The sequence below is a fragment of the Genypterus blacodes genome, unplaced genomic scaffold (assembly GCF_046128005.1).
Source record: "Genypterus blacodes isolate CSIRO-AG114 ecotype Tasmania unplaced genomic scaffold, CSIRO-AGI_Gbla_v1 ptg000007l_1, whole genome shotgun sequence".
NCBI lineage: Eukaryota > Metazoa > Chordata > Actinopteri > Ophidiiformes > Ophidiidae > Genypterus > Genypterus blacodes.
This window is the reverse complement of record NW_027466821.1, coordinates 5,005,152-5,030,781: the sequence shown is the minus strand read 5'-3', so window position 1 is coordinate 5,030,781 and position 25,630 is coordinate 5,005,152. Positions and strand designations below refer to the sequence as shown.

Here is a 25,630-nt window from a genome sequence, read left to right as displayed (position 1 = left end):
TGCTTGCGTTAAGGTACACATATATATTTCGAGAAAAAAGTACATCAGAAAAATAGCTGACTTCTAAAAATAAAAGAACAGCTTTGTCAGGTTCCCCTTCTCTGTGGAGCCTGGGTGCTTGGCGGTCATGTCAGGTGACCCAGACATTCAACGGGGCGGTGAGAGATGCCACCCCGCGGGACTGACGCTGTTCCCGGCCTATGACAGCGCGTCCCCCCGCTCCCCCCGCGTATGGAGGGCGGAGCTAACGTGACATTTCCGCATGTCAATAAACCTCACTTTCCAAACACGCACACAAGAATTAACTAACTAACATGGTCCCGTGCTCAAGTGTTTTATTGTTTTCTCTTGCTTTCTACCTGTACAAAGTTGACATGTAACGACTTTCTGTCACATGATGTCAAGACCGGAGAGCTGCAAGATGCTGCCCAGGGGAAAGGACGCCGGAGTTTCGCTTTGAACCCCCCCAGACATTTTAGGTTGTAGCCATGCTGAAACTACAGCCGAAGTTCGACTTACACAGGGATGTTGTGTGTGATATCCTGAGGAAGGAGGCGTCCGTGTGTAGAGTTACAGGTGAGGTGTTTAAAGATGGTTCTCACAGCCGAACAACGCGCTAATACTACACGAATAACGTCAATACCGGCTGCATTCCATTTAGGAATGCCAGCACCTGGACTCTGCTTCTCTACATGCTGTGTTGTTTACGCCAGCAGCTCTTATAAGTAAATGGAACGCAGCCACCATCGATGTTATTTGTTCACCTGTACTTTTCCTTTTTGTGATTCGTGTGAAATGAAAACGTCTATTTCTGATGGCTGAATTTAAATTATTCGCCATGTGATGTCGTGCCCTTACAGAATCGTTTATGCAACCTATTAATAGGTTCCGTACACATAGTAGTCTACATGTTATGGCTGGAAATTGGTAATCTTATAATAGTTTTGAATTTGGTTAAAGTTTGACCACTAGATGGCGCTGTTCACACTCATCTTTCCTCCTGTAAATAATGGGATATTCACCATTAAAATCAAGGTGTTGTCACCCAGAAACACCAAGAGTTGCATAATTTCAGTCATATGTTTGTGATTTTGAGTATTTTAAGGAAATGTAACTATTCGGTTATTGCACAGTTGTTATAGGTCACAAATTGACCGTAAACATTAGGTTAGACACAACTAAAGTGTGTGAAATGGTTACACGCCATGGATGTTATGTGCCTATGATGCATGGGTATCAGAATGTGTGACATTGTTAGCAATCTATACTATTTGTCTTTGTATTTAGTGTACTTGACATGGGTATGATATGAAGTGTAAAGTTTATAATTATAGTGACATTGTGTGCAGAGTACTCCAGAGCTGTGGACACGTGTATCCTGAACATTGAGAGAGATGGGGTCATTCTCTACTCCTGGAAAGTAAGTTCATAGCATCATAATGCAAGTAATCATGCTGACAGGTTCCAAAGTGATGACTAGCCTGAACAGGGACTTGAACCCTGGACCCTCAGCTTAAAAGTCTGATGCTCTACCGACTGAGCTATCCAGGCCCTGATCTGCATGGGACCTCCTCCTGTATTGATGCATACAGGGAATACACATCGGAAGCACCTAGGGTAGATAAACTGTCTCTCATCAGCCTCAGGTAGCAGTCAGTTCAGATATCGTGTTGCTGATTAAGCGTCACTGTTCCTGCCTCCACTAGACGAAAGCGAAACACAAGGTCACAAGATTCCAAAACTCTCCTGTTTCAATGCTAATTCAAGTTTCCTGACTTCCTATGATACAAAAGGCCAAAACATTCAACCACACCATGCTTCAAGCAGTGGCTCACCTGGACAGGGACTCGAACCCTGCATCCTCAGATTAAAAGTTTGATGCTCTACCGAGTTACTACTACTGAGCGCTACTGAGTTATCCAGACCCTGATTGACATATATACCTGTGTATCAAGTTCAAAATTGATTCGATCACATTGCTGCAGAAGTGTTAGAAATGCTGACTTTTAATCTTCTTTAAATCAGCACTAACTTAATCCATCACTTGCAAAAGCCAGTGCACAAACTGTTAATGCTGTTTGTTTATCTGCAGATCATGGAATTCTTAAACAGCAGATATTGCACTTCTATAGGCAAAGCTTTTTTTGGACCAAATCGTGCAAATGCAGTAGAAAAGCAAAGCCTCGCCTGAACAGGGACTTGAACCCTGGACCCTCAGATTAAAAGTCTGATGCTCTACCGACTGAGCTATCCAGGCTCTGATGGTAAGATAAACCACAGAGTTTCACAGCCAAGACGCCTCTGAGTGACCTGAAGCTCATTAATCCTCATCTCCTTCCAGCTCAGTTAGGAACTGGCATTTCAGGTCGCGTCACTTTTGTGTCAAAGCCCGGTCTTGTGCTTTGTGTGGAGTTAAACTAGAGGATATCAAATTACCTTTTTTAGAAGGGTGGTGCACTGAATATCAAAATAACCCTATTTTCCAGAAACTCGCTTGTACTGCAAATTATTGAACTCCACATTATGTTTCAAACTATTCTGTGGTCTAATGTTCCCTTAGGAGCTCTATTAAGTGAAACATTCAAATCCCACGTCTGAGACTTTATTTTATAAGCTTTCTTCGTCTTTGCAAAGTTTTGCGCCTGACTGGAATTCAAAACACACTAGTGTGTGTCTCTGCAACATAAATGTTTAATGTTGAAGCCGCCAAAGAGGTAGCAGGTTAATGGTTTGAGGTTAATGAGGAAATAATGCACGGTTTTTCTGTTTTATGCATGCGTGGTTGTGTTTTTTAAAGAAGACGAAAATCTAATCTCCTGACCCCGAAAAGGCGCAGATGGATTGGTTTGAGGAGGAAAGTCCAGACAGGGTAATTGGAAAGGTCAGCAGAGGAAATGGAGAGGTCAAGCGTGTGTGTCGGTGATCAGAATAAGAGCACAAATAAACTCCCTCACTCTGTTTGAAAGGTTTTCCCGTGTATTTCTCGGACAGTTTGGTGAAAATGAAAAGTTGTTAAGAAAAAGCCTCCCCATGCGCCTGTGTGTGTGTGTGTGTGTGTGTGTTTGCACATCGTCAGATTTGTCCCCTGGGGAGGCGCGTCACTTTGTCAGTTATGAATGTTTTCTAACACTTGTCTCAGGGGGGAGCCGTCTTCCAAGAGGAGACGTTATTAGTTTGAGGCGATAAACAGGAGGCTCCACATCTGTTGATAACTCCTGACTTCTGATCTACAGCATTTCCTGTGTTAGTTAAAGAATAAAGATGTAAACAGAGCAGAATTTTACTTCTTTAATGGTATTAATGTATTTAATCTTCATGGTTCTATTCTGATAGGGAGCAACAGGGACCACCAGGGTCGGCAAATACGATCCAAACACCAAACAGAACAAGGTATTGTGTGTGTTCCCGTTTGCATGTGTGTTTGTGTCAAAAAAGATGTCGCTACGCTGACGTCTGTGTGTGTGTGTGTGGGTGTGTCTGTGTGTGTTCTTCCCAACAGCTCCTGTATACGTTTGACAAGCAAGTGTGTGTCAGCAGCTGTTCCCTGAACAAGGAGGAGACGCTGTTAGGTGAGCCAGGAAAACTCGCTGTTGGAGCTCAGTCTAAACCACACACACGCACACACACACACGTTGTTTCGTCACCTCACATCCATGTTTCCTTCTTACTGTAGCTGTCAGTTTGGCGCAGAGCAGCGGAGGAGGGCACCACAGAACAAGTATACACACACACTCTCTCGCTCTCTTTCTCTTTCTCCCTCTCTCTCTTCCTCTGTTTGACCATGACATCAGCCATTTGATCTTTTTGAAGTTTTCCACCCATAATCCCCATTGACTCCCCTTTTATCCCCTGGCAACCTCTCACTGTGTCTGTCCAGTGCCAAAGTGTTTAACCCTCCTGATTGAGATCCATCCCATCAACAACACCAAAGTCCTCAAGGCAGTAGACTGCAGGGTCAGAGTGCAGGTAGAGTGTGTGTATGTGTGTGTGGTCTTGTCTACCTTGCAGCTTTTACCGCAACTATGGTCTGACATTATAGTTTTGCAGAGTCAGAGCTTACAGTCTGTGAGCGCTGTGGTCTATTTATTTTGCAAGCTTGGTGAAAGTGCACTGGCCTCCTTCTCTCTCTCTCTCTCTCTCTCTCTCTCTCTCTCCCTCCCTCTCTCTCTCTCTCTCTCTCTGTCACTCTCTCACTTTATCTCACATTTCCCTCGCTTTATCTCTCCATTCAAATGCAGGGTGATTGTTGTGAATACCCAATTTAAATATGTAAAGCACTAAACCGTTTGGGTCCTCCATTAGATGAAGGAGATTGTTGTAGAAACATGGGAATAATGAGTATGTAAATGTGTGTTTTATCATGCCAATGGGGCTCTAACGCTGAGGCTATACTGCTGGTAATCCCACTCTTGCAGACAGCGAGTGTCGCCCTCTCCCTCTCTCAATTTGTCCCCTGAAATATACGAGATGTGTGAAAATTGGGCCATGATTGCGTCACATTTGGGTCTGTTTAGTTCCTCCATCAAGAAGCAGACAGGGGCTCGGTGCTGGAGAGCCATCTTCTGCTGCTGACTGACGACGGATGTGAGTCTCTATATATGTGTCTATTATAAAAATGAAAATTGGGAAGTTTTGTGGAATCTTTTCTCCGCTTCTACATCTCTGAGACACACTTGGAACAGGTAGAGGACGAAATTAGGGCTCAACTTTTAATGGAAAGGCAGGAGAACTCCAACTGAACTGCAAGAAATATAACTGTGCGGGCGGATTAGTACGCGTATTAGTGTCGGGACGGGGTTACTCAAACTTTGCATTGGTATGAGAAAGGTCACAAAAGAGTTAATTAAGGCGCTTTCCAATCTGCGTGTTTCAGACGTGGACCTGTACCACGTTCGACTGACCAAAGAGGAGGGCTACAGAGTGGTGAGTCGAGCTCTTACGTATCAGTATAATGGTTCCTGTTTTTCTAGGACAGGTGTGTGGGAAGTGATACCAAGAGTACATGCTGTATATTTGCATCAATGGCCGAAGGAAACAGATGGAACCTACATAGATGACCCAGTTCTTGTTTGTTTCTCATATTCAAACCTCACGTATATACAGTACGTCCTCTTCGCTTTAAGTCTTCATGATTATTTGGCCATTTACATCTGAACTGGGTCATAGATTTTATTCTTTAGTAATTTGGAGCTTTCTGGAGATGTTTGGGGTTCACTTACCAAGGCCATAGACATTAAAATGGACTTGAACAGAGTTAAACGTGTTTTGACTGATATAGTTTGCATGTAAATGACCTAAAAAATCAAGGAACTTTGTTAAAATTGCCTCAAGAGTGTGAATATGTCTGTGTGAAATCAGGTGATGATGAATCCGGAGCGTTTGTCCAAAGTAGCAGAGAGAATCGTGGAGGACTTCAGGTGGATCCAATGGGACGGACACACACAAAGACTCTACTACCTCACACATAAGGTAACGCACACACATTAGCTACAAACCTATACTGTATACACACTCTTGTCCTAGTTTACAAAATAAACGTACTTAATCACACACAATAATGTATTCATGTGTGTGTTTTGCAGGACAGGTTTGTGCTGCAGTGTGTTCAGTTTTTCCAAAACCACAGCTGTGAGACGGTGGTAAGACTTCTGAATTCCTCATCGGCACTTTTGCACACAACTGTTAGCAAAATGAAGAACAAATATCACATTTTTATGTCTTACAGTTGGTGCTTCCACTGGATTTACCTGCTAAGTCTTTCAGTGCAGTCAAGTATGCAACAACTACACACAGAAGACACAAACACAACACATGACAGCTTACTTGTTACAGTTATGCATATTCTGTGTGTGTGTGTGTGTGTGTGTGTGTGTGTGTGTGTGCTCATCAGATTTGTAAATCTGGGTTTTGACCATCACCATATGGAGAGAGTTGTGCAGGAGCGTGTCAGAATGGAAGTGTTCACAAACAGAATAGGTAACACATACACGCACATACACACGACACAAACACACTCGTAATGTAAAACAACATCACAAACAAATATCCAGTTCGATGCCTAATGTCTGTAATCATATTTTTATGTCTTGTGTTCCTCGGTGTGTGAAAACAAGAAAGTAAGTCACATCACAACTAATAAACTACATTATAATCTGCCATGCAAATGACACCTGATAATAAATCTCGATGCATCACTCCTACAGATATTATACATTAAAAGTTGTGGGCATTTAAAAATTAACAGTCACGGTGATGGATTGCCATTAAAGTGCTAATGAAATTAGAATGAATGATGTAATCCTTTCTAATGATTCGTACATTGTCAATGAATCATCTTATAAGTGACATCTTATTATTTATCAGGGTCATATTTTAGATCAAGTTTTAGAATATAAGTCATAACATTATGTCTTAATGAGCCTGATTGAAAGAGTCTTTCAAAGGGGGATATGAAGCTTTTTATTAAAAAGCTTAATCCCATGTTATTTGTGGAATAATGCATCGCATAACCTTTGCTACGTTTGTTTGTTTTCAAGAGAAGTTATTATTTATATATATAATATATAATATCGATTTTGGGGGAAATAATTGCTATATTGCGTAATAAATATAATCTATAGATTAATTGACTAATCTAAAAAATAATCTGTAGATTAATCGTTAAAAAAAAAATCGTTAGGTGCAGCCCTACTTTTTATTAACGCCACATACAAATGCCTATTAAAGTTCTGATTCACGCTTTAACCACAAAGCTCGTGATTAACCGTGGTTTAATCACGTTTGATATGACTAAAGCAGGGTCACTGCCACAGTAATTTGCCTGGTGGGTATTAATTATGCAGATCAATGTTTCCACAAATTGACTGTGTTTTCTAATACTTTAATGTAAACAATACTGGATCAGAAATGATTTCACATTGATTATCGTGGACGTCATTTTCATACCGGCACCTTCTTGTGGTTTGTTTCTAGGGAGCATGTGTGTGTGCTACAGCCAGCCTGTGAGTGACAAGGAAGTGATCTACACGCTGGTTTTGGTTCACAAAGGTGTGTATGTGTGTGTATTTCTCCTTTAAAGAGAGTTTCATTGCTTTAATTTCATGTTTTCTCCCATGTCTCGCTCCAGACTGCACTAAGGTGTTCAGAGTGACTTTGGACGATAAAGAGTCACCACAGCAAACGCCATGCCCCCATCCACTCTTCATCCCAATAGGTGATACAGTGCTCATCATCATCTTCATCAGCAACAGCATATTTAGACTACTTTTTTTTACTTATTCCTCTTTCTATAATAGGTTACTACATCCTGGTTTACCTTCCGGGCCATTTCCTCCACTGCATCAACACCCGGCAGCAGGAGATCCTCTGTCAGTCCCTCTTCCTCCCTGGTAAGACGAAGATCTCGCATGCAGTCTTCACCAGGCAGAGCGCCATCTTCCTCCCTCGCATCTTCTGTACCTCCTCCTCTTCTTCTCGACAAACCCTCAGGTGGAGATGCGGCCGTGGGCCTGCAGTGTCTGGCGGGTGATGTCTCTGTCCTGCATGTGGAGGAAGAGTCCAGCACGGCTCTGTTGGATCTGGCCAATGGGATGACCTACAGCGCAGAGCTTAGCCCCACCTACTTGCTGCAGATACTTGGATCGGACACACCCACCTGCATGCCCAGGTGAGCACAATCAGATCCTCGCTGGCCAAAAGTTAAATTTCATCATTGGGAAACATTTTTGGTGCACATTTATTTCTGTTCAATTGCATAATTTAAATGAAAGTTTCTGACTGTCCTCCCTCTCCCTCTCACACACACACACACAAGGCTCTCCAGCAGTGAGACAGACCCTCAGCGCCTGGCTGCCCTCCACTGCTTGCTGGTTTACATGGGAAACGACCCAAACCTGGAGCTCAAGGTACAGCCGGAGACAATGTCACTGCGTCAGATACGATCGAGTGAATCCAACTAGCTGTCACGGAGGTTTGAGCCGTCAGGATGAGACAATGGGAGAACAGGCTGTGATTTCAAGCTGGTGCTGTAGGTGTCAGCGTTGAGTTGGAAGTGAGCAGATGGAGGGACGAGGACTTGAAGGGGAAGAGACAAGGGGTCGTGATGGAACGGGACAGAGAAGTAGATCAAACAGAGAGACGAGAGAGAGATATTAAGTTTGTTCTGACCTGTGACTCAGTCTATTAGTAATACAACGATTGATCGCCATAAATCCTTTCTTTAGGCGTTAAATGAGTCATAAGCTTCATTAGTGCAGGCTGGGTTCAGCAATTAATCACCACGGCAACATTTGGTATTCTTTGCTGATGGAGGTTGTGCCTTTTCTTTGACATAAGTGTTTTATTTCTCTTTATGTTTCTATTCTACATCCAATCAGAGGCTGAGTATTGATTCAGTGGGGATATTAGATGAAGTAGGAATGAAATGACACGCTTTAAAGGATGCCCTGTCTCCATCCTGTTTCTAGGTCATAGAGTGGCTGTGCGACAACGTCATGGCCTTGGAGTCCTTCGATCAGATCCAGGAGTTCATTCTAGGTAAACCAGGTCTACGTTTCCCTTCTGTCCCTGCTCACGTCACGTCACATCGCCGCTCCTCACACAGCTGTGCAACGTCTGGATAAGGAAATTAATTTGGTTATTTGGAGACCTTAGAGACGCCGGGGTTAGACGAAAAACCTGGGAATATCTGAGAAAAACACGGTGAAATCCTGTCAGACGTAGCAAAACACATTTTATACCCATCTGTGCGTGCGTCTGTTATTCTTGTACACATAATGGCTTTGTAAATATACATATTTAATACTTAAACTTTAATAGAACAAGCAACACCTGGTGCATGGAAGATCAGGTTGAACTTCGGAGCACCTTGTTGAACACATTTGCATAATTTCTCACAACATGCACACACAAATATTGTACAATGTTTGTCTCCCTGTCTGTCTGAGTGTCTCTGTCTCTGTCTCACAGCGTCTTTGTACAGAATTAGTTATGAGAAGTCACTCAGCCTGGATAAAGTCCTGCCTTACTCCTCTATATTTGATAAGAAGGTACTGCACACACACTCACACACACACACACACACACACTCAAAGGCATAAAAATAAACAGTACACACACACACACACGTATGGACATGAATCTTAAGTGCGTGTGTCTGTTTGAGGAGGTGCCGGTGTGTTTGTTGGAGGTCCCTGGTGTGTTCTGTACCACAGTGCTGCATGCCCAGCCTGGTTTTAAAGGAAAGGTAAGAAGAACTTACTCAGCGCAGTGCAACACGCATGAATTGCTCTTTAATAATCTTTAATAATCTATATGTATCCCTTTTATCATCATAGTGAACTGCAGGAACTTTGTGTTGCACTGCAGTGGAACCGTTAAGATGCTTTATGCTAACGAGTTCCATTATGTATACAGCAGACTAGGATTCATTCGGTCTGTTTGTGTGGATTTCACATGCAATTATCCTTAATTGTTTTGCAGTGCCCTTGCTTTGTCACTTGAGTGTATCTCTCTGTGCGTGTGTGTGTGTGTGTGTGTGTGTAGGCCAGGAGTCTCCAGGGTTTTTGGTCAGAGCTGCAGTGGAACACGGAGAGGACAAAACACCTGGAAGCTGTTCCTAACCCCAGATACAGAACCTCATCTATACAGGCTGACTGGGACAATCTGGTGTGTGTGTGTGTGTGTATATATACAGTATTTGTGTGTATGTGAAACACAAATTACAACTAAATTCAACTCACAGTAGAAGAAGTTGACTTTATCATCCCATTCAGTATGCTGCTTGATGCTTGGCGCGTGTGTGTGTGTGTGTCTTTGTCAGTATATCTGTTGGGTTCTTTGTGACAGCAGCCCCTCCCCCTCCCCCCCATGACAACTGTTGCTGTGTTTCAGAGGAACGAGAGGATATCTTCCAGCCACATGAATCACATTGAGGAGAACACAAAAAAGTAGGTCTGAGTCACACTGTAGCCGTGTGAAGAAACGTACAGACACCAGGGAGCGGAAAGAAGGCAGAGAATCTCGAGGAACGTACACAGTTTGGCCCGACGAGGCGCTCCAAAGTCAGAATTATAGATGACAGAAGGCCCTCAACGCCACTGATCCAATTTCTTACCATTTTTAAAGTGATATCCAGCTTGATTTGGACCAAATTGGGAGGAGGTTTGGCGTTAGCGTCGTTTAGTGATGTGTCTTCTGTACGCCAGGTTTAAGGTGGACTGGGAAATTGATCTCTGGACATGGCAACCCCAATATGAGCAATCTGATTTGAAAGAATTTGACTTTTCCTGCATTCATAACTAAGCAGGAGCACATTCATCACCTGTAAAATGCGTTGAAATGTTTCTTGGCTTAGGAATGTTTGCCCCCTCCAAAGTTGCTTCTGAAGCAATATAGACATCTAACATGTACGTTTATCTTTGGGTATATTCTTGTGAAGGAGCTATTTCCCACCTTCTGGGACATTTGATTGGTGAATGTTGCACACTTTTCCCCAAGCTATGAATGCTATGAATGGAAATAGAGAGAGAAAATAAAGTTGTATGTAAAACACTGAACACCGATTACATCGACACACTTGTGATTAGTGAATGTAAAAGTCAAAGATCAATCAGAGGAACATGGCTGAACTCATGTTGGGATGATGGGAAGCCAAGTTCAGATTTTCTTATTTGCGGTGCATTTAAATATCACCACTTCTCAAATAGTAATTCCAAGTTAAAACTGCAGCTGCTCAACCGCTCAATTAATACTTATCTATAATTTTCCTTTGTACTTTTTCTGCATTCTTCCCATTTACAAAATGAGAATTCTGCCTTCAGGGATTGTTTTTTTTCTTCTCATTTTGCAGAGTTCTATCAATGGTGGACACCTGGTGTCTCGGTAAGACACAATACGCTCTATACACACATGAATAATGGATGTGAACATGCCGGCACACACACACACACACACACACACAACAAATGGGTAAAATATGGCACTTTATACCTAGTTGAGTGCGATTGGGTTTGTGTGTTCTTCCTGGGGTCACATTCTTCATGCCCACTGGAGAATTGAGCTGAACAGAACCGCAGCGCTAATTTATCATGGAGGGAGAGGAGAGGGAGGGGGAGGGGGAGGAGGAGGGGGGGGGGGGGGGGGGGGGGAGGGAAATACAGTCAAAGAAAAAGAGGAGAGGTGAAGAATGAGATAATTATATAACAGCGAGGGGTTAGGTGCTTCCTTCTCCTCGCACTCTTTGTCTTCCTCTCTCTCTCTCTCTCTCTCTCTCTCTCTCTCTCTCTCCCTCTCGAATCCAACGCAGCTGTTTTGCGTCAAATATGAGACAGGACCCACACACACACACACACACCCATACACTCCCTCACATTCAATCGTAGAAGACGCACGGACTGAAATTCGATCGCCCCTCGCACGCAGATGCTTACACTACTAGCCCAAGAATCATGATGTCACCATAGCTCCTTTTGGATCTCTTGGATCAGCTGCTGTTTTTGAATCGCCGCGCCCAAATGTTCAGCAACACATCAGTCAAATCCTGCTGTTTGTGATGTTTCTTTGATGATTTGGGAATTAGCTTTTAAGACGATCCCCGCAAATAACTCCAACAGTGCCGTAACTATGGCAACGCAGGTCAAAGGGACAAAAAATGCAAAAACAACCAAGGTCCAGCAGAAATGAAAGCAAATAGAGGAAATGTAGAAATGTACAGGTTTCACTATGTGTGTGTATGTGTGTGTAAGAGTGATCAAAAGATGGTGTTTGTTGGTGTGTGTGCGGAAATAATTCAGTTAAAGTAACCTAGTTTGAGCTTGGTCCACTTCTGTGCAGCTGACATAAAACAAAACACGCACACACACACATACACACTCACACTTACACTCAGCGGGATTGCAGCCTCATAACCCCCAAAGCCTTGCAATGTATTTTTCAAGCACAAACACAACCCCAAAAAGAATCCATTAATATCTCAGGTTCAGTTCTCTCATTTTATTTAAGTCGTAAAAGACCAGAATTGGGATCCACTCCATTTTCGACTGATGGTCCATTTAATGATTTTCCCCGCTCCAACACACACACACACACACAAACACACACAAACACACCTGAGGCTGCACGGTCGTGTCAAATCGAGCGCCATCAAAGTCTTTTATGCGCCTTGTGTACCCACTGTTGCCCGGTCTCTTCCAGATAAGATGCAGGTGCCGCTGTTCCAGGAGGAAGACCACCAACAGAGGGCGCTGATCGGCCTGGTGAGCAAACACACACACAGGGTCGTAACCCCTGGGGGAATGCATAAGTGAAACACCGGTCCAGCAATAATTGATCTAGGAAATGCGTGGGGCTATTTTTGTTTTTGTTTGGGTCCCAGAAATTGATCAATGACTAAAATCGATCACTTAATCAATCAATCGCATGGACTGCATAGAACGTCAGAAATCCATGATAAAAGCGGCTTCTTCAAGGGGGTGGGGGCAGGTCTGATAACTGTTTCTCCTAGTAGAGATGATTTTACTCAGCGGTTGCAGATGGATGAGTCAGCACCTTTAAGGTCCCCCGCCTGGCTTTTTCCGGTTGTGTTCGCTGTCTGACGGACAGTTTCATCTCCTCCAGCGTTTCTCCCCCAGGCTCAGCATCTATGGCTTCAATTTAAAGGGACTCATCCAGGGTTCTGGATGCTCGGCAGCCTCTCGGCTATTCTTAGAGTGACCCAGTCCTCCTCTCCGCCTCCTTTCTCCCTCCGTCTCGCCTTCTGTCGCTTCCTTCCCCCTCGGCCATCCTTTGATTCTTCCCCCTCTCCTTCTGTCCCCCCTCTCTTTGCCTCCTCTCTCCTTGTCCCCGGAGGATGTCGGGATGTTGTCAACTCTGCACTTGTTTTCCTCCTCCTTCCTCTCCTCTCCTGTCCTCTCCTCCCCTTTCCTCTCCTCCTCCAAATCAATTCCGGAACACTGTAGCCGAGCGAAAAGATGAGGTGGACTCAATTTGACCTTGCCGAGAGCACTGCAAAGTATGCGCAAAACAGGCTCACAAACACGAAATCTCACTTTCATTCACGCTACGCTCACACACACACACTTGACTGCACACACAATATTAAAGGTGCGTTTGTGTGTGTGTTTTGCATTGCAGACAGTCGATAAGCTCCGGGAGCATCTGAACAGACACCTGCCTCGACTGGGGAAGAAGAAGATTGACTCGCTGGTTGTGAACTACGTAGCTAAATTGGTTGGTGCACGCCGTGTGTTTGTGTGTGTGTGTGTGTGTGTGTGTGTGCCTGTGTATTGGCCTATTTTGAAAGAGGTCCAGGAACTCAATCTGTATTTATTTATTCATAAAAGAAGCATTGAACTCTACTTAGTGCACCGTTCAAGGTTATGTTTACTTCCCACTTTTTACCTTCAAATCTCCAGGAAGGTTAAGTGACTCTGGCAGTGTCACACTCGGATGGACTCGTGCTCCTCAGCTTTGGAGAGGTTCAGGCCACCGTTTGAGTCTTTTTGCTTTGCGTATTCACCCAAAGAGTAAAGTGTCTCCGCGCGGGTGGGGATCGGCTCCGCACTGAGACGCCGGCTGGTATGAAGTCGGCCTTTAGTATTCCTAGGAGACGATTCCCTCGACTGCGAAGAGCAGACATAAAGCATACATCATCCAACTGTATTAAAGCAGGCCAAGGGTAAAGGCCTGAATCGAATGGAAAGCAGGGTGCAGCACGTTTTTAGACTTTACGGAATTGCAAATGACAAGAGCGGAAAAGGGCCATAGGAAGGAATCCAGACGATGGCTCTACTCAAGGAGCATTAACCTGCATCGCGAGCCGGCGAGATGAGCTCTTAAATGGAAACGGGTGATCATTGCTGAATGTATTTGTCTCAGGTACGTGGCAGGAACCTCCCCCATCTGCTCCCTCTCACGTTTTGGGGCCATTGCGCTCCCACAACTGCGGCCGAAACCGAATCCCCTGAATGCACCTCGGCGTCAAACTCACTCATCCTCAAAACACTCGGGTGGTACATTTCAAAGAAGCCTCGCTCGCTTTTCCGCAATGAAAGAACATCCCCCCCCCACCCCCCCTTGTGTCATTGCTTATTGAGACTAATGGCTGCGTTGACACAAGGGAGAAGTTGTGGGGTGAAATAGATTACAGCTGTTAAGAGCTGTGGAACTTCTGCTATGATAGATTACAGCTCCACAGTACATTATTGTCATACTTATTTATCTCCCGTCTCCATTTTGCCACGGACAACCGAGATGCATTCCTCCGGCGACTGAAACAAGCCCGCTAATAGCCGGACGCAAACGATTAAGAGGCGAGGGAATGCACATTCAAAAGAAATGGAATCGGCTGGAATATTTTAAATGTTTAATTATGCAGCAGAAAAGTTACGGCGCACTCGGGGTTATTGAACTTTTTCCCTCAGCGGGGGGGAGCCACGGTGTGTGTGTACATTCAGTGTGTTCGTCTGGGCGGCAGCAGAAGCGGCGGCGGCTCATTAAGACAAATCGCTGATCCTTGATTTTACTCAAATAAAAGAGCCACCTAAGGATTTCTAAGCAGGAGCGTTCGCCTTTAATCACTTGTCTGTTTTTAGACTACATATTTTTGTGCTTTTCATTGATCTCAGGAGGGGGAGGGGGAGAGGGAGGGGGGCAGAGTTCTATCAGCAACCAGGAGAAAAGCTAACGGATGAAGAAGGAATGTCTCATTATTGAGTTTAGCAAACGCAGTCGATGCGGTTAACAGGTTAACAGTCTGGCGTTACAATTTGATATATGGAGTTTTGAAACACTGTAGAAAGATGTCTGTAGAAAAAAGCAAAGGGAGTAGATACTTTGGCCCCATTTTGATTGTGTTTGTATTTTTTGGCAAACCGGTTACGTAAGCAAGTGACGTTCTCACCATGGGGGGTCACGGCAGGACTTTAGCGTGTGTTCGAGGGGGGGGGGGGGGTCAGACAGCAGCAGGCTTTCCTACCGGTCTGCAGGATGAGAATGAGGCACATCCACTTCCTGTTTTGCCACGGCGCAGAGATGAGAGAGTGGTCATGTGCGGACAGAGAGTGTGTGCGTGCGTGTGTGTGTCTCCTAGTAAGCAGCAGGGAAGTTTGAGTATATTGCACAGTTTACTCATGTGTGGACGAGTGATACTTTGTGTGGTGAAATGATGAGTGTGTGTGTGTGTGTGGTTGTGTGTTTGTGTGTGTGTGTGTGTGAAGAGAATGATTCACTGTGTTGCTTGTGTAGAGGGGGGAAATGAAAATGGGAAGCGGGGGTGAAAGAAGGAATTGAGGAAGCTGAAAGTTAAAGAAGTGCGCAATGAAACAAAGAAATCCAAAAAACCGAATTATTAATTATAAGCAGGCTTTCTCTCTCTGCTGAGCTCAACGTGTTCAAAACGTGTGTGTTTGCGTGTGTGTTGTGTCTTTAGCTGGAAATCATCAGGCACATGTTGGAGTCAGTGTGGCTGAAGAGCAAACTTGGACCTCGTGTTTTGTGCCTGTGAGTAACCCTTCATTATCTTCTCTCTGTGTCTGTGTGTGTGTGTTCATGTGTGTGTACGTCCGTCGTGTGTTCGTCTTTACACATGTGTGCTCCAGATCCAATCACTTCCTGCTCTTGCAATCAAACACAGCTGACCTTTTTCACGTGTGTGATCACGTTATGTAACATTCTTATTCAAAAGATTCCTGGACTGTATGTATGTGTGTGTGTGTGTGTGTGTGTGTGTGTGTGTGTGTGATATTTCAGCGCACAGCAGGGTAGTCCAGCAGAGTGGTCTATGTTTCATTTCATGTTTCGGATCCTGGAAGCCACAAGAGGACTCTGCCTGCCCCTCCCACCAGGTACACACCCACCCACCCACACACACACACACACACACACACACATTTTAGTATCATAGTATTCTCTGGCTCTCTCGTCACCCAGAATAACAATGTGTGTTGGAACTGTGGCACCGCGGACCCCGACTCTCACTCCTGCACTAATGTAACCAAAAATATGTTAAACATTAGCATAGTGCAGACATGGGTAACGTGGTAGCTGAATATATTTTCAATAATCTGAATTAATTTGAAACCCTCCCCATTACTCAGTTGCATTCTGCTCTTGGACAGTGTGTGTGTGTGTGTGTGTGTGTGTGTGTGTGTGTGTGTGTGTGTGTGTGTGTGTGTGTGTGTGTGTGTGTGTGTGTGTGTGTGTGTGTGTGTGTGTGTGTGAGGGGCCCAGTGTGCTGCCAGAGAAGAAACAATGAAACAATGTTTTTACAGCATGTAATGTTTTCATCGCTTTACTTAAATGCTTACCCAGTAACAAAACTTGCATCTCTCTAGCTCCTCCCACTGATCAGATCTATGGCGGGCGAAGCTTTAGAGCGCCGCCACCCAAATATACGACAAATCACCACACGGGGAATTACGACCTCAACAGTCACGGTTATGTCTCAACATGTTTATGAAGTTTGTGCCACTTCCTGCCTGTAGAGGGTGCAGTAGGGACACAGGCGACAGGACGGCGAGAAGGAAGGAAGATGGAGCTTATTTACTGTTTTATGAAGTGCGGAGCCCAGACAAATAATTTCGACAGCGCAGGAAAATAAGGAAAGAACCGTGAGGAATGCGGAGCTCTGCAGCGGTGATGCAACCAGCCGCCTGATGTTACACCAGAAAGCACCAGAAGATCAAATTCTGTCTGGGAAAATGACCAGAAGCGCCCTGAACTTGAGCTTTTGGGAGACGTCTCTTGGCCTTAGATAGTTCTACTGCTAGGTATGAGACACCACTCTGGTCTGGACCGGCATAAAAAGTACCTCTCTCCCATCCCCCCCTCCGAGCAAGGCACTTAACAGGTGCAAATGTGTGTTAGTGTGAGTCAGAAGCTGCCTATTAGTGTGGTGGAGCGTGGTTAGAAAAAAAGAAGAAGAAAACATCACTCAGAGGTTATGCAGCGGACTGTGTGTGTGTGTGTTCACGGTGTATGGGTATATTTTTCATCAGCTATGGTGAAGAACTTCAGAGGTTAAAGCTCACTCTTTCTCTCTCTCTCTCTCCCCTCCAGGCTATAATACCCTGTTAGCTGTGTTTGGCGTGCGTTGCCTCCCTCATCACACCTTCCTGCAGTACATCGACCACGGGCTCCTGCAGCTCACTGAAACCTTTGTGTCTCGGCTCATGACAGGTACACACACACACACACACACACACACACACACACACACACACACACACACATACACACACACGCACAGGCATACACGCACGCATTTCTGGATGTGAAAGTAGTTTCTGTGTATTTCTATCCAAACTCATAGACGTTAAGTTCCTGCTGATTAAATGAACTCTATTGTAAATGTTTGATGCCAGTCAGTATGCAAGCATTTATTTTTAAATGTATACAAAGGAGCTGACTGCATTGTTCTGCGTTAAAAGAAAGTTACAGAAAAGTGATTAAAGATATACAAGTATAGAGTATAAAGTGTTAATATATTTATAAATATAACAGGGAAGACAAGGTTGTAAAATATCCTATACTGCCGCTTTAATATAATATTCATCAAATGTGTAAGTCTGAAATTAGAACATTCATACTTTTGTGACAGTATTGGCATTTGTACTACTATTGATTCTCCTACAGGTAGCAAGCAGAGTCAGTCATGTACAGTATATGGAGAGTTAGGTTACTAAGGTAACAAGGTGCCATTGAAAGAGGAAAGAAGAATAAAGCAGGGCGGTGATCTTTTAAAAGCCATCCTTACAGGACTCGGACTCTCTTCCTTTGCTGCAGTCGCGTCCCTTCCGATCCCGAGAGGAAAAGAAATAGAGGAACGGGTTGAGGCAGGGATTGAGGAAATACAAACATTCCACAAACACCAGCTTCTTACTGAGCTGAAGAAGATGCGGGGATTCCTTGAGCGCCGCGACCGCATGCAGCACACGGAGGACCAGCGGAGGAATGGAGAAGGCCAAGGAGGCGGCAAGTATTCGAAGGATGATCTTGGCCATTCGAGACTGATACTTGTTGGAGAGCTTGACCCTGTTGACCCCTCGTACGAGTCGCAGGTAGAAGTACAACAGGATGAGGTAACTTGCGACTGTTAATCCTGAGTACACCACCTCCAGGATGGGCATGATCCTTAGGTTCGTGCAGGAGTGACGAGCATCTCCCTCGTCGCCGGCCCCGTCGTCTCTCAAACAGAACAGCACAGGCAGAGACAGCAGGGCTCCCAGCACCCACGCGCCCAACACCAGCACCTTCTGGTCTCTCTTGCTCAGCCAAGCCCACTTCTTGGGATGAAGAACCTGTTGCAACAAACGTGGTGACATTTTTCGCTTGAGGTCGTCCATTGATCAAGATCTGAAATCCCGTCTCTGCCGAAGAACACTTAGTATGCGTAGCCACACGCTCGGCTAATGGGAGCTTCTAACTGTGCGTTTCAGCGTAATGGAACTGGAAGAACGTTGTCTATCACTCGCCCTCCAAAAAAAAAAACCCCAAACATTTTTCTGTTCTGCACAGTGAATATTCTTTTGTGCTGCAATTCACACCTCATTTTCTGCCACATTTTCCTTTTAACGCATGGACACAGATAAAAGATGTTTTGGCATCAAGCTGCCATCGGTGCTTTGCTGATAATTTGCCAGCCCAACAGTTTCTCCCTGCTGAAAAGAACCAAACAGATTTCAAAACGCATTAGTGCTTCTCTCGCTCTCTCTGTTTAGTTTGTGATGAGGCCCTTAATGGCAGCTGCTGACATCTCACGCTACTCGCTCTCTCTCTCTCTCTCCCTCAAAAATTGATGTCAAACGAAGCGTAACATTTCACATACCTGAAAGTACCGCTGGATGCTCATCAGCACCAGGGTGATAAAACCGGAGGAAAGGCAGAAGAAGAAGAAGAAAAAATAGAGGTAGCACAGTGCGTCGGTCAGAGGGAATCCGTTGTAGAACATCACCATGCCGACGGGCAGGCAGAGCAGGGTGAGGATGTCCGACACGGCCAGGCTGAAGAGGAGGTGGATGGTGATGGAGGTGCGACGCAGACGCCGGCCGAGGCTTGCAATGACAAAGATGTTGGTGGGGACACCAACCAGGCAGCAGCCTGAGAGAATCAGACCAGCGATGATGTGCTCAGTCTGGACGCAGGAGGGGGAGGAGGAGGAGGAGGAGGCCCAGAGACAGTTTGCCACACCGGCACTATTGTTGACGGTCATCGTTAAGGGATGAAGATGGAGATGGAGATGCTGATGGTGGGCAGGTTGTGCACATGTGTGACTGAGACAGACAGACAGGCGCTCTTATGTTGCTCACTGTGGTGCTCTGTGGTTTCATGTTGAATGAGGACAGAACGCAGGAGCGGCGCTGATGCGGTCTCTCTACCCACTATGAAGCTTCAAAACATCCAGAGAGGCACAAACTTTGACTTTCACAACATTATTCCAGCTTATTCTACCTTGTTAGTCACGGTGTATCCAAGTCACAGTCAATCAGGAGGAGTATTGCCTCCTGATTCCAGATATTACACTCAGTACTGTCACTCGCTGGAGCTTTAACTTTGATGAAGGACCTCCACTGAGGATTATTTCCCTGTGTGATGCCAAAAGACCTGAAGTGAAGCGGGTCAGGGCCAAACTGTTCCGCCGAGAGCCCATAAAACTCACCGGGTGCCAAACGGCGTCGGCTAATGGAAAGTTTTGGAAGGGTAAAGCACTGCGAACTGCTTGGAAGCAGAGCCGTTCCCCGTCTGAAGCAAGATGAGGCGGAACTAAAGTGACCTCGCCGCGTGAAATCCAGGAAGTGCGGACAGAAACGTGGGTTCATCCCAGATTTACGACAAAGTCAAAAAAGTTTTAGGGAGGAAATGAATGCAGCAGAGGTTAGAACACGGGAGCTGCGGGGATGTTTTACCGATATTGTACCTACCGGGGATCAATAATTACACAGCCAAGCGCGTCTTCCTCTCTGACTTAAAACTTCGTGTGAGAGAGGATTCATCGGAAGAAGATTCATTTTCCTTCCCCCCGACAGAACTGCGAGACAAATGAGTCATCGAATCTGTGCCTCAGCTGTTTGAATTCCGAGGAAGAGCGGAGAAGTGCTGACTCAGGGTTTCCCCTTCACGCGACCCGAAGACAGTGAACGCTTTCTTTCTTTTTTTTTGAGGGGTGGATCGCTCTGAGAAGTGAAAAAAAAAAAAGTGAAAAGTGTGCAGTAACATCACAAAAGCCTCAGAGATTGCGTAAATAATGACAAATCTCAGTGGAATCCTCTTGGAATAATGCAAACTGTTGACGAATTGAAACATTGGGAGACTGATATACAGTTTAAAAAAATTTATACTGTTAATATTTGATACTTTTGAAGATAAATTACACATATTTTGTATTTTTGTTGGCAAATATCCCTAAAATTATGAAGTTGGAAAGTTGTGAAGTCAGAAAATTGTGCAGCTAAACAGTAATATAGTACAGATACAGTATGAGTTGGTCTAGTTGACTGTTCAACTAATGATCATATAATAAGTATAAATATAATAAATATAAAAAAATTACATGTAAATTGATACTATTATTGATCAAAGCCTGAAGCCTGTAAAATATGAATTTTAAATGTCTCCTACAGGCTTACTGATACATACAGGTTGGGCATAATAGTTTTAGCATTTAATCATGACCGCCACAAGCTACGACAACAGGAAACCAGATGGCTGGAACTTCCTCCACCTTTGTTACACTCGTATCATTTGCAACACAAAACCCACAGGAAGTTGCAGACAGCAGGTAACAGCAGAAAATCATTAAAGATCACATGGAATATGCGCACGACATCATCTGACGTGACCGCAGCTTCGTGAAGGGTTAACCGGACGGTACGGAGCGTATTAAAAGGATAAGGAACGTTGAAAATGATGATTCAGCTTGATTTTGAAAACCATGGACCGACTGTTAATACTTTAAACTGAAAACCGAAACCCTGAAATGAGATCAGTAACATGGCGTCGGTGAACAAAATGGATCACCACCGACATGTTAGATGCTAACACACACACACACACACACACACAGAAACCACACTGGTCACTGCGGTTGCACTTGTGATGTTTAAAGAGGACAGAGCAGCCTGCACAACATGCAGCCTGCCATCACTGGTTGGCAGGTGATTTTTCAGTCCAGTTCTTTTTAAGTATGACAGGAATGTCTCATTGTTTATGTTCTGGTGTGGATTTCGGGCAGTGGAAAATCCAACCCTCACAGGACCAAACATTCAGGGCTTGGCACCAAGAACAACAGCACCAAAATATCTGGTGTTTGTTGTTGCTCTTGGTGTGGTTGCAGTCTAAACGGTTCTTTCTCATGGACACAATCACCAAAGAGAGAGCCTCGCAGCTGAAAAGGCAGGAAGTCTGAATGATTTGGAGCTTGAAAGGGAGAGAACAGGACTTTGATGTGGTCTTTCATGCCTCCCTTCTCCCCAGAAATTACACAAATATCCATCGACTACCCCGACCAGAGCTCTTATATCTGTTGTCTGACTTCCTGCTCTAAATCATATTCATAAACTGTCAGGCAGAGGCGTTAGCTGCCCTGAGGTTTGATGGTTTTTTACTGCAGCCGCTCAGGATTTTTCACTCAGCCGTTAATACGACTGTCAGACTTTTTTCTGCGTCATTCGGACGATGGGGGGGGAGTACATTTTCTGCAAATGCAGGACTTTGGCCATATCTCAATCTGGGGATTGTGCTGATGAAGAGAAAGCAGAGGACACTCAGGACATGCTGACAGGACTACATTTCCCAGCATGCCCGGCAGCACCTGGGAGTTGTGCTGAAGGTGCCGAATCGAGTCGCTACAGAGGAACGCTCGGCTTCTCTCTCACCGCCGCGGCCCCGATGCAGATGAGATGCTAAAAAATGGATGAATGAGCTCGCTGCTGCTCACTGCGACGCAAAATATGCCTCATTGAAAAACAGATGATGTATGAGTTTGAACTAAATGGGAATCAATCATGACAGTAATGTGGTGGCGTGTTGGAGGGTTTTACAACAGGCCACCACAGGGGCCTTTCACAACCCTGCAGATCACTGAGACGTTTGTTTTTCCTCTTTCCCAGCCCACATTTTCATACAGAAAGTGTTTTCTGGTAATAAGCTGGAATATACAAGAACAGAGGATGCGTGATGTCACCTTATCCGTGTGAAAATTCAAATTTGTCAGATTAATTTGCAGCACATTGCCTCCGTTTCCTTTTTGACTCCAGATTTAGACAACAGCGACGCCAACGAGAAACTGAAGTTCAGCATTCTGAAGAGACTCCCCCAGGTAATTTCTCTCCTGTGTGTGTCTGAGAAGTGAAGAAAAAAGTGTGTTTTAAGGATTAAAGCCTGAAGAGGGGATAATGTTTTTATCCGGAGCGTGAATTAGTCACTCTGCAAACTAAATCCTGCAGTTGAGTAGAATAATGTAAGCTGTGGTGATGGTGGCAGGTAGGCTGAGCAGGTTTGGTGGAGAGGGCGGCGATGTCATGTGTTTTCCATCCTGGTATTTGCTATAAGGACTTAATAAACAATGTATGAGCGGATTACAATTCCATCTATAAGTTAGGGAGAGAGATTCTGATGTCTCCACTGGGTTTCTCCCCAAACTTCCCATTCTGCTCCAATTAAGAGTGAGAACTTATTTTCGGTCTCATCTCCCTCAAGCCTCCCTGAAGCCAATCACAAAGCACCCGTGTAACTGGTTGGGGTGTGAAAGCATGTGTGTATGTGTGTTGAGGAGGGGGTAGGCTAGGTAGTCTCCAGGCTCAGTGTGTGTGTGTGTGTACGCGCTTTGTGTGTCTCCTCCGGCTCTTGTGTAATGTTTTCCAATGTGAGTCCAGTATATTTCACCAGAAATATAACACCCACTGTGTTTGTGTGTGTGTGTGTCCGCACTGTGATCAGAGGAATGTTGACTTTTAGTATCTCTTGTTGGGTGAGTTTGCCAGGTACAACACACGCGCGCGCACACAAACACACACACACACACACACACACACACACACACACTACACACACACCACACACACACACACACACACACACACGCACGTATTCAGTAGATGTTTATAGAATGTTACTCTGTTTGTGTTATTCACACCTGTAATGTCTTCTGTGAGTATGTGTGTGTGTTATGTGTGCATACCTCAACTATGAAAAATGAGCTCGCTCTGGAAATCCCCTTCAGCAGTCGAGTCCTCAGATAATGGTTTGGAATTTCATTTGGCAAAAACGAAAGGGACAGATGTTCACGTGCTCCAGGGATGATCAGCCATGACCGATGGCTACAAACGTCCAAAACTGAGTCTATTTTGTGTGCATTTGTGTACTATGTGTGTGTGTGTGTGTGTGTAGTCGATGGAGCAGAGGATCTACCAGATGTGGGACCATCCTGTCACCTCCGCTTCCATCTCCAGAGATTACGTCCGGAGTCTGCTGGAGAAACACAGCAAAAGCAAGGTAATGTGCAGAGAAACGTGGGCTCGGTGCACTCTCTCTCACGTGCGCACACACACTTTAAGAGCTGCGGAGTGCAAATAAAGTGACGGTGTTCCAGAGATCCACGTGGAAACACTAAAACCCTTCAGAGTTGTGCTCACGAAATCCAATGCCGCAGATTTTAACCACTTAAGAGAACGTTTAAGGTTTGTGGTGACAGGAATGTCTCCCCAAAGTTCAACTGAAGCTGCATACTTATTTAAATTGACTACTTTCGAGATTTGTTGCAGATTTGTCCCAGCCGTGTGTGTGTGTGCGTATGTGTTCCTAAAAGTTCCGCGATCCATACGTGTGTTTTGTGTCTCCCCCCGCTTCCACAGGGATTTGCATTCACAGGCAGAGACAAGCCAGGCTTCAGACCAGAGTTTCTGCCTCTTACCTACCTGGCAAAAATACTGTCTGATATAGAGGAACAAGGTACAGTGTGTTTGTGTGTGTGTGTCGGTGTGAGAGTGTGTGTGTGTGTGTTGGCTGTACATCCTGATACAGATGCATAAAGTTCTTTGGAGTTTGGAGTCGGAGGAGCTCTGGGGAAGAGCGTTAGATTCTCTATCATGCAGAGCTGTGTGTGTGTGTGCGTGAGTTTGATTTAGGAGTATGTGTGTTCCATCTATGTTTTAGCTCTAAACCCGTTCGAGGAGCAGGAGAATGTGGATGCGCGGTTTGTGGAGGAGACGGCCCTGAAACAGACGCTGATCCTGCTGGGCTTTGAGGAGAAATAAAGAACAAGGAGATGATGGGAAGAGAGATAGAGAGAGAGAGAGAGAGACAGATTGGAAACAAGCTTCAAGTGTTTGGGAACAAACCAAGGTGGGATAAAGGAATGGAAGGAGCAGAACGGTGGAATGAAAAATAACAGTTCAGGTTTTTGCTGGAAATCTATTGCTGCGGGCAGCTACTCACAGTACAGAGACTCACACACACACACACACACACACACACACACACACACACACACACACACACACACACACGCGCGCGCATTCTCTCCATTTACGACCACGTCCAATTTACGAGCAGAGACGTCAGATATCGGAAACCAAATTTATAAATCTCATCAATCTAGTTTAATCTCTTATGCATCCAATAATGCATTAGGCCATCAAGTTGATTACACGCTGACAAAAGCCGCACACACACACACACACAAACAAACAAACACACACACACACACACGTGTTGCTGAAATTGAGACTTTACCGACGTAACAAATTCAGTGTAATAGTAACGGGAAGCACTTAGCCGTTAACACAGCTGTAAATAAATGGCTTTTGTGGCTGTGGAATGATCCCTCATTGAATAAAAATAAACAAGCAAAATCTGTGAAGTTGCCCTTTCATCTGGACAGACAGTTTACATTAGCTTTGAACCCTGGATTATACCGTATCTCATCATAAAGTTTGGAAATCACGACCTCATCAAGATGCTGAGACGCACAGTAATGAGGACGGTGTTCCGTAAGAACGCTAATGAGGCGAATCCAGGTAAAAGCCATTATCTCTTCTTCAAATCCCCTTATTAATGACAAAGCACACAGTATGGAGATGAAGAGAAGGCAGATGAGCTGCGGGAGGATTTAGTGGAGCGCTTCAGTGGATGTGGATTGTGCAAAACTGGCAGCGAGCGTGTAATATTTAGCAGACGGAGGTTGTCCCTGGCAGGTGTGTGGACACATTTAGAAATGAGGTGATAAATAAATGAGGGAGGGGCAGACGTGATTGTAATAACTCTTTGTAAGCCTCGGCGAAAAGAAAAAAAAAACCCAAACTGTCAGTCAAGTGGTAATATGAAGTGCACAGGTTAGTCTGGACACACACGCATGCACACACACACACACACACGCAGAGAGGTCTGGTTTGAATAACGTGACCACGTGCCGCAGAGACTGAGCTCTCACTGGAAGCTGGGAAAGCCTGGAATGGACTGTGGTGTGAAAATAATTGTAAACTTATTGTTGAAATCACTTGCTGACATGTATAAAAAGGGATTTTTGTATTTTCGTTTTTGTAATGAATCCCAAATAAAGAGATTTTCTTTGTCAAATGTACCACGTTTGTCCTTTTTGCTGTTATATTATGTTGTACAGGCTCTCTGTGTAGAGTGA

At 44.7% G+C, this 25,630-nt stretch overlaps 2 protein-coding genes and 2 non-coding genes across 5 annotated transcripts; 1 reads left to right on the top strand and 3 right to left on the bottom strand.

Moving 5' to 3' along the window:
- The first annotated feature begins 251 nt into the window (after nt 1–251).
- On the top strand, nt 252–25,263 carry gsap (gamma-secretase activating protein). 2 transcript variants are annotated; one of them, XM_076153148.1, is made up of 32 exons: nt 252–576; nt 1,350–1,420; nt 3,334–3,390; nt 3,500–3,569; nt 3,674–3,718; nt 3,878–3,966; nt 4,515–4,584; nt 4,874–4,923; nt 5,359–5,469; nt 5,583–5,639; nt 5,726–5,772; nt 5,891–5,976; nt 6,973–7,047; nt 7,127–7,213; nt 7,296–7,388; nt 7,489–7,666; nt 7,814–7,904; nt 8,466–8,535; nt 8,968–9,047; nt 9,167–9,244; nt 9,544–9,666; nt 9,892–9,947; nt 10,850–10,881; nt 12,193–12,254; nt 13,132–13,227; nt 15,428–15,498; nt 15,748–15,842; nt 17,056–17,175; nt 22,251–22,312; nt 23,383–23,487; nt 23,847–23,943; nt 24,148–25,263. In XM_076153148.1, exons 1-32 carry the CDS (start codon nt 489–491, stop codon nt 24,246–24,248), a joined length of 2,613 nt encoding a protein of 870 aa, XP_076009263.1. In that variant the 5' UTR covers nt 252–488; the 3' UTR covers nt 24,249–25,263. The 2 variants fall into 2 exon arrangements, with proteins under 2 accessions (XP_076009263.1, XP_076009254.1); XM_076153139.1 differs by having other exon boundaries at nt 9,164–9,244.
- On the bottom strand, nt 1,479–1,551 carry trnak-uuu (transfer RNA lysine (anticodon UUU)). Its single transcript has one exon. It is a non-coding gene; the product is annotated as a tRNA-Lys (tRNA).
- Nucleotides 2,185–2,257, bottom strand: trnak-uuu (transfer RNA lysine (anticodon UUU)). Its single transcript has one exon. It is a non-coding gene; the product is annotated as a tRNA-Lys (tRNA).
- LOC143003497 (urotensin-2 receptor-like) lies at nt 17,736–19,207 on the bottom strand. Its single transcript, XM_076154237.1, has 2 exons — nt 18,824–19,207; nt 17,736–18,296 (listed from the first exon to the last, which is right to left on the bottom strand). The coding sequence occupies exons 1-2, from the start codon at nt 19,205–19,207 to the stop codon at nt 17,736–17,738; spliced, it is 945 nt and encodes a 314-aa protein (XP_076010352.1).
- Nucleotides 25,264–25,630: the final 367 nt, after the last annotated feature.

Excerpts from the sequence above, each read along its gene's own strand:
- LOC143003497 (XM_076154237.1), bottom strand. The coding sequence starts at position 19,207 with ATGACCGTCAACAATAGTGCCGGTGTGGCAAACTGTCTCTGGGCCTCC. Across the intron at positions 18,297-18,823 it reads GCATCCAGCGGTACTTTCAG|GTTCTTCATCCCAAGAAGTG; the intron begins GTATGTGAAATG and ends TTGTTGCAACAG.
- gsap (XM_076153139.1), top strand. The coding sequence starts at position 489 with ATGCTGAAACTACAGCCGAAGTTCGACTTACACAGGGATGTTGTGTGT. Across the intron at positions 5,640-5,725 it reads ACCACAGCTGTGAGACGGTG|TTGGTGCTTCCACTGGATTT; the intron begins GTAAGACTTCTG and ends TATGTCTTACAG. Across the intron at positions 9,245-9,543 it reads AGCCTGGTTTTAAAGGAAAG|GCCAGGAGTCTCCAGGGTTT; the intron begins GTAAGAAGAACT and ends GTGTGTGTGTAG.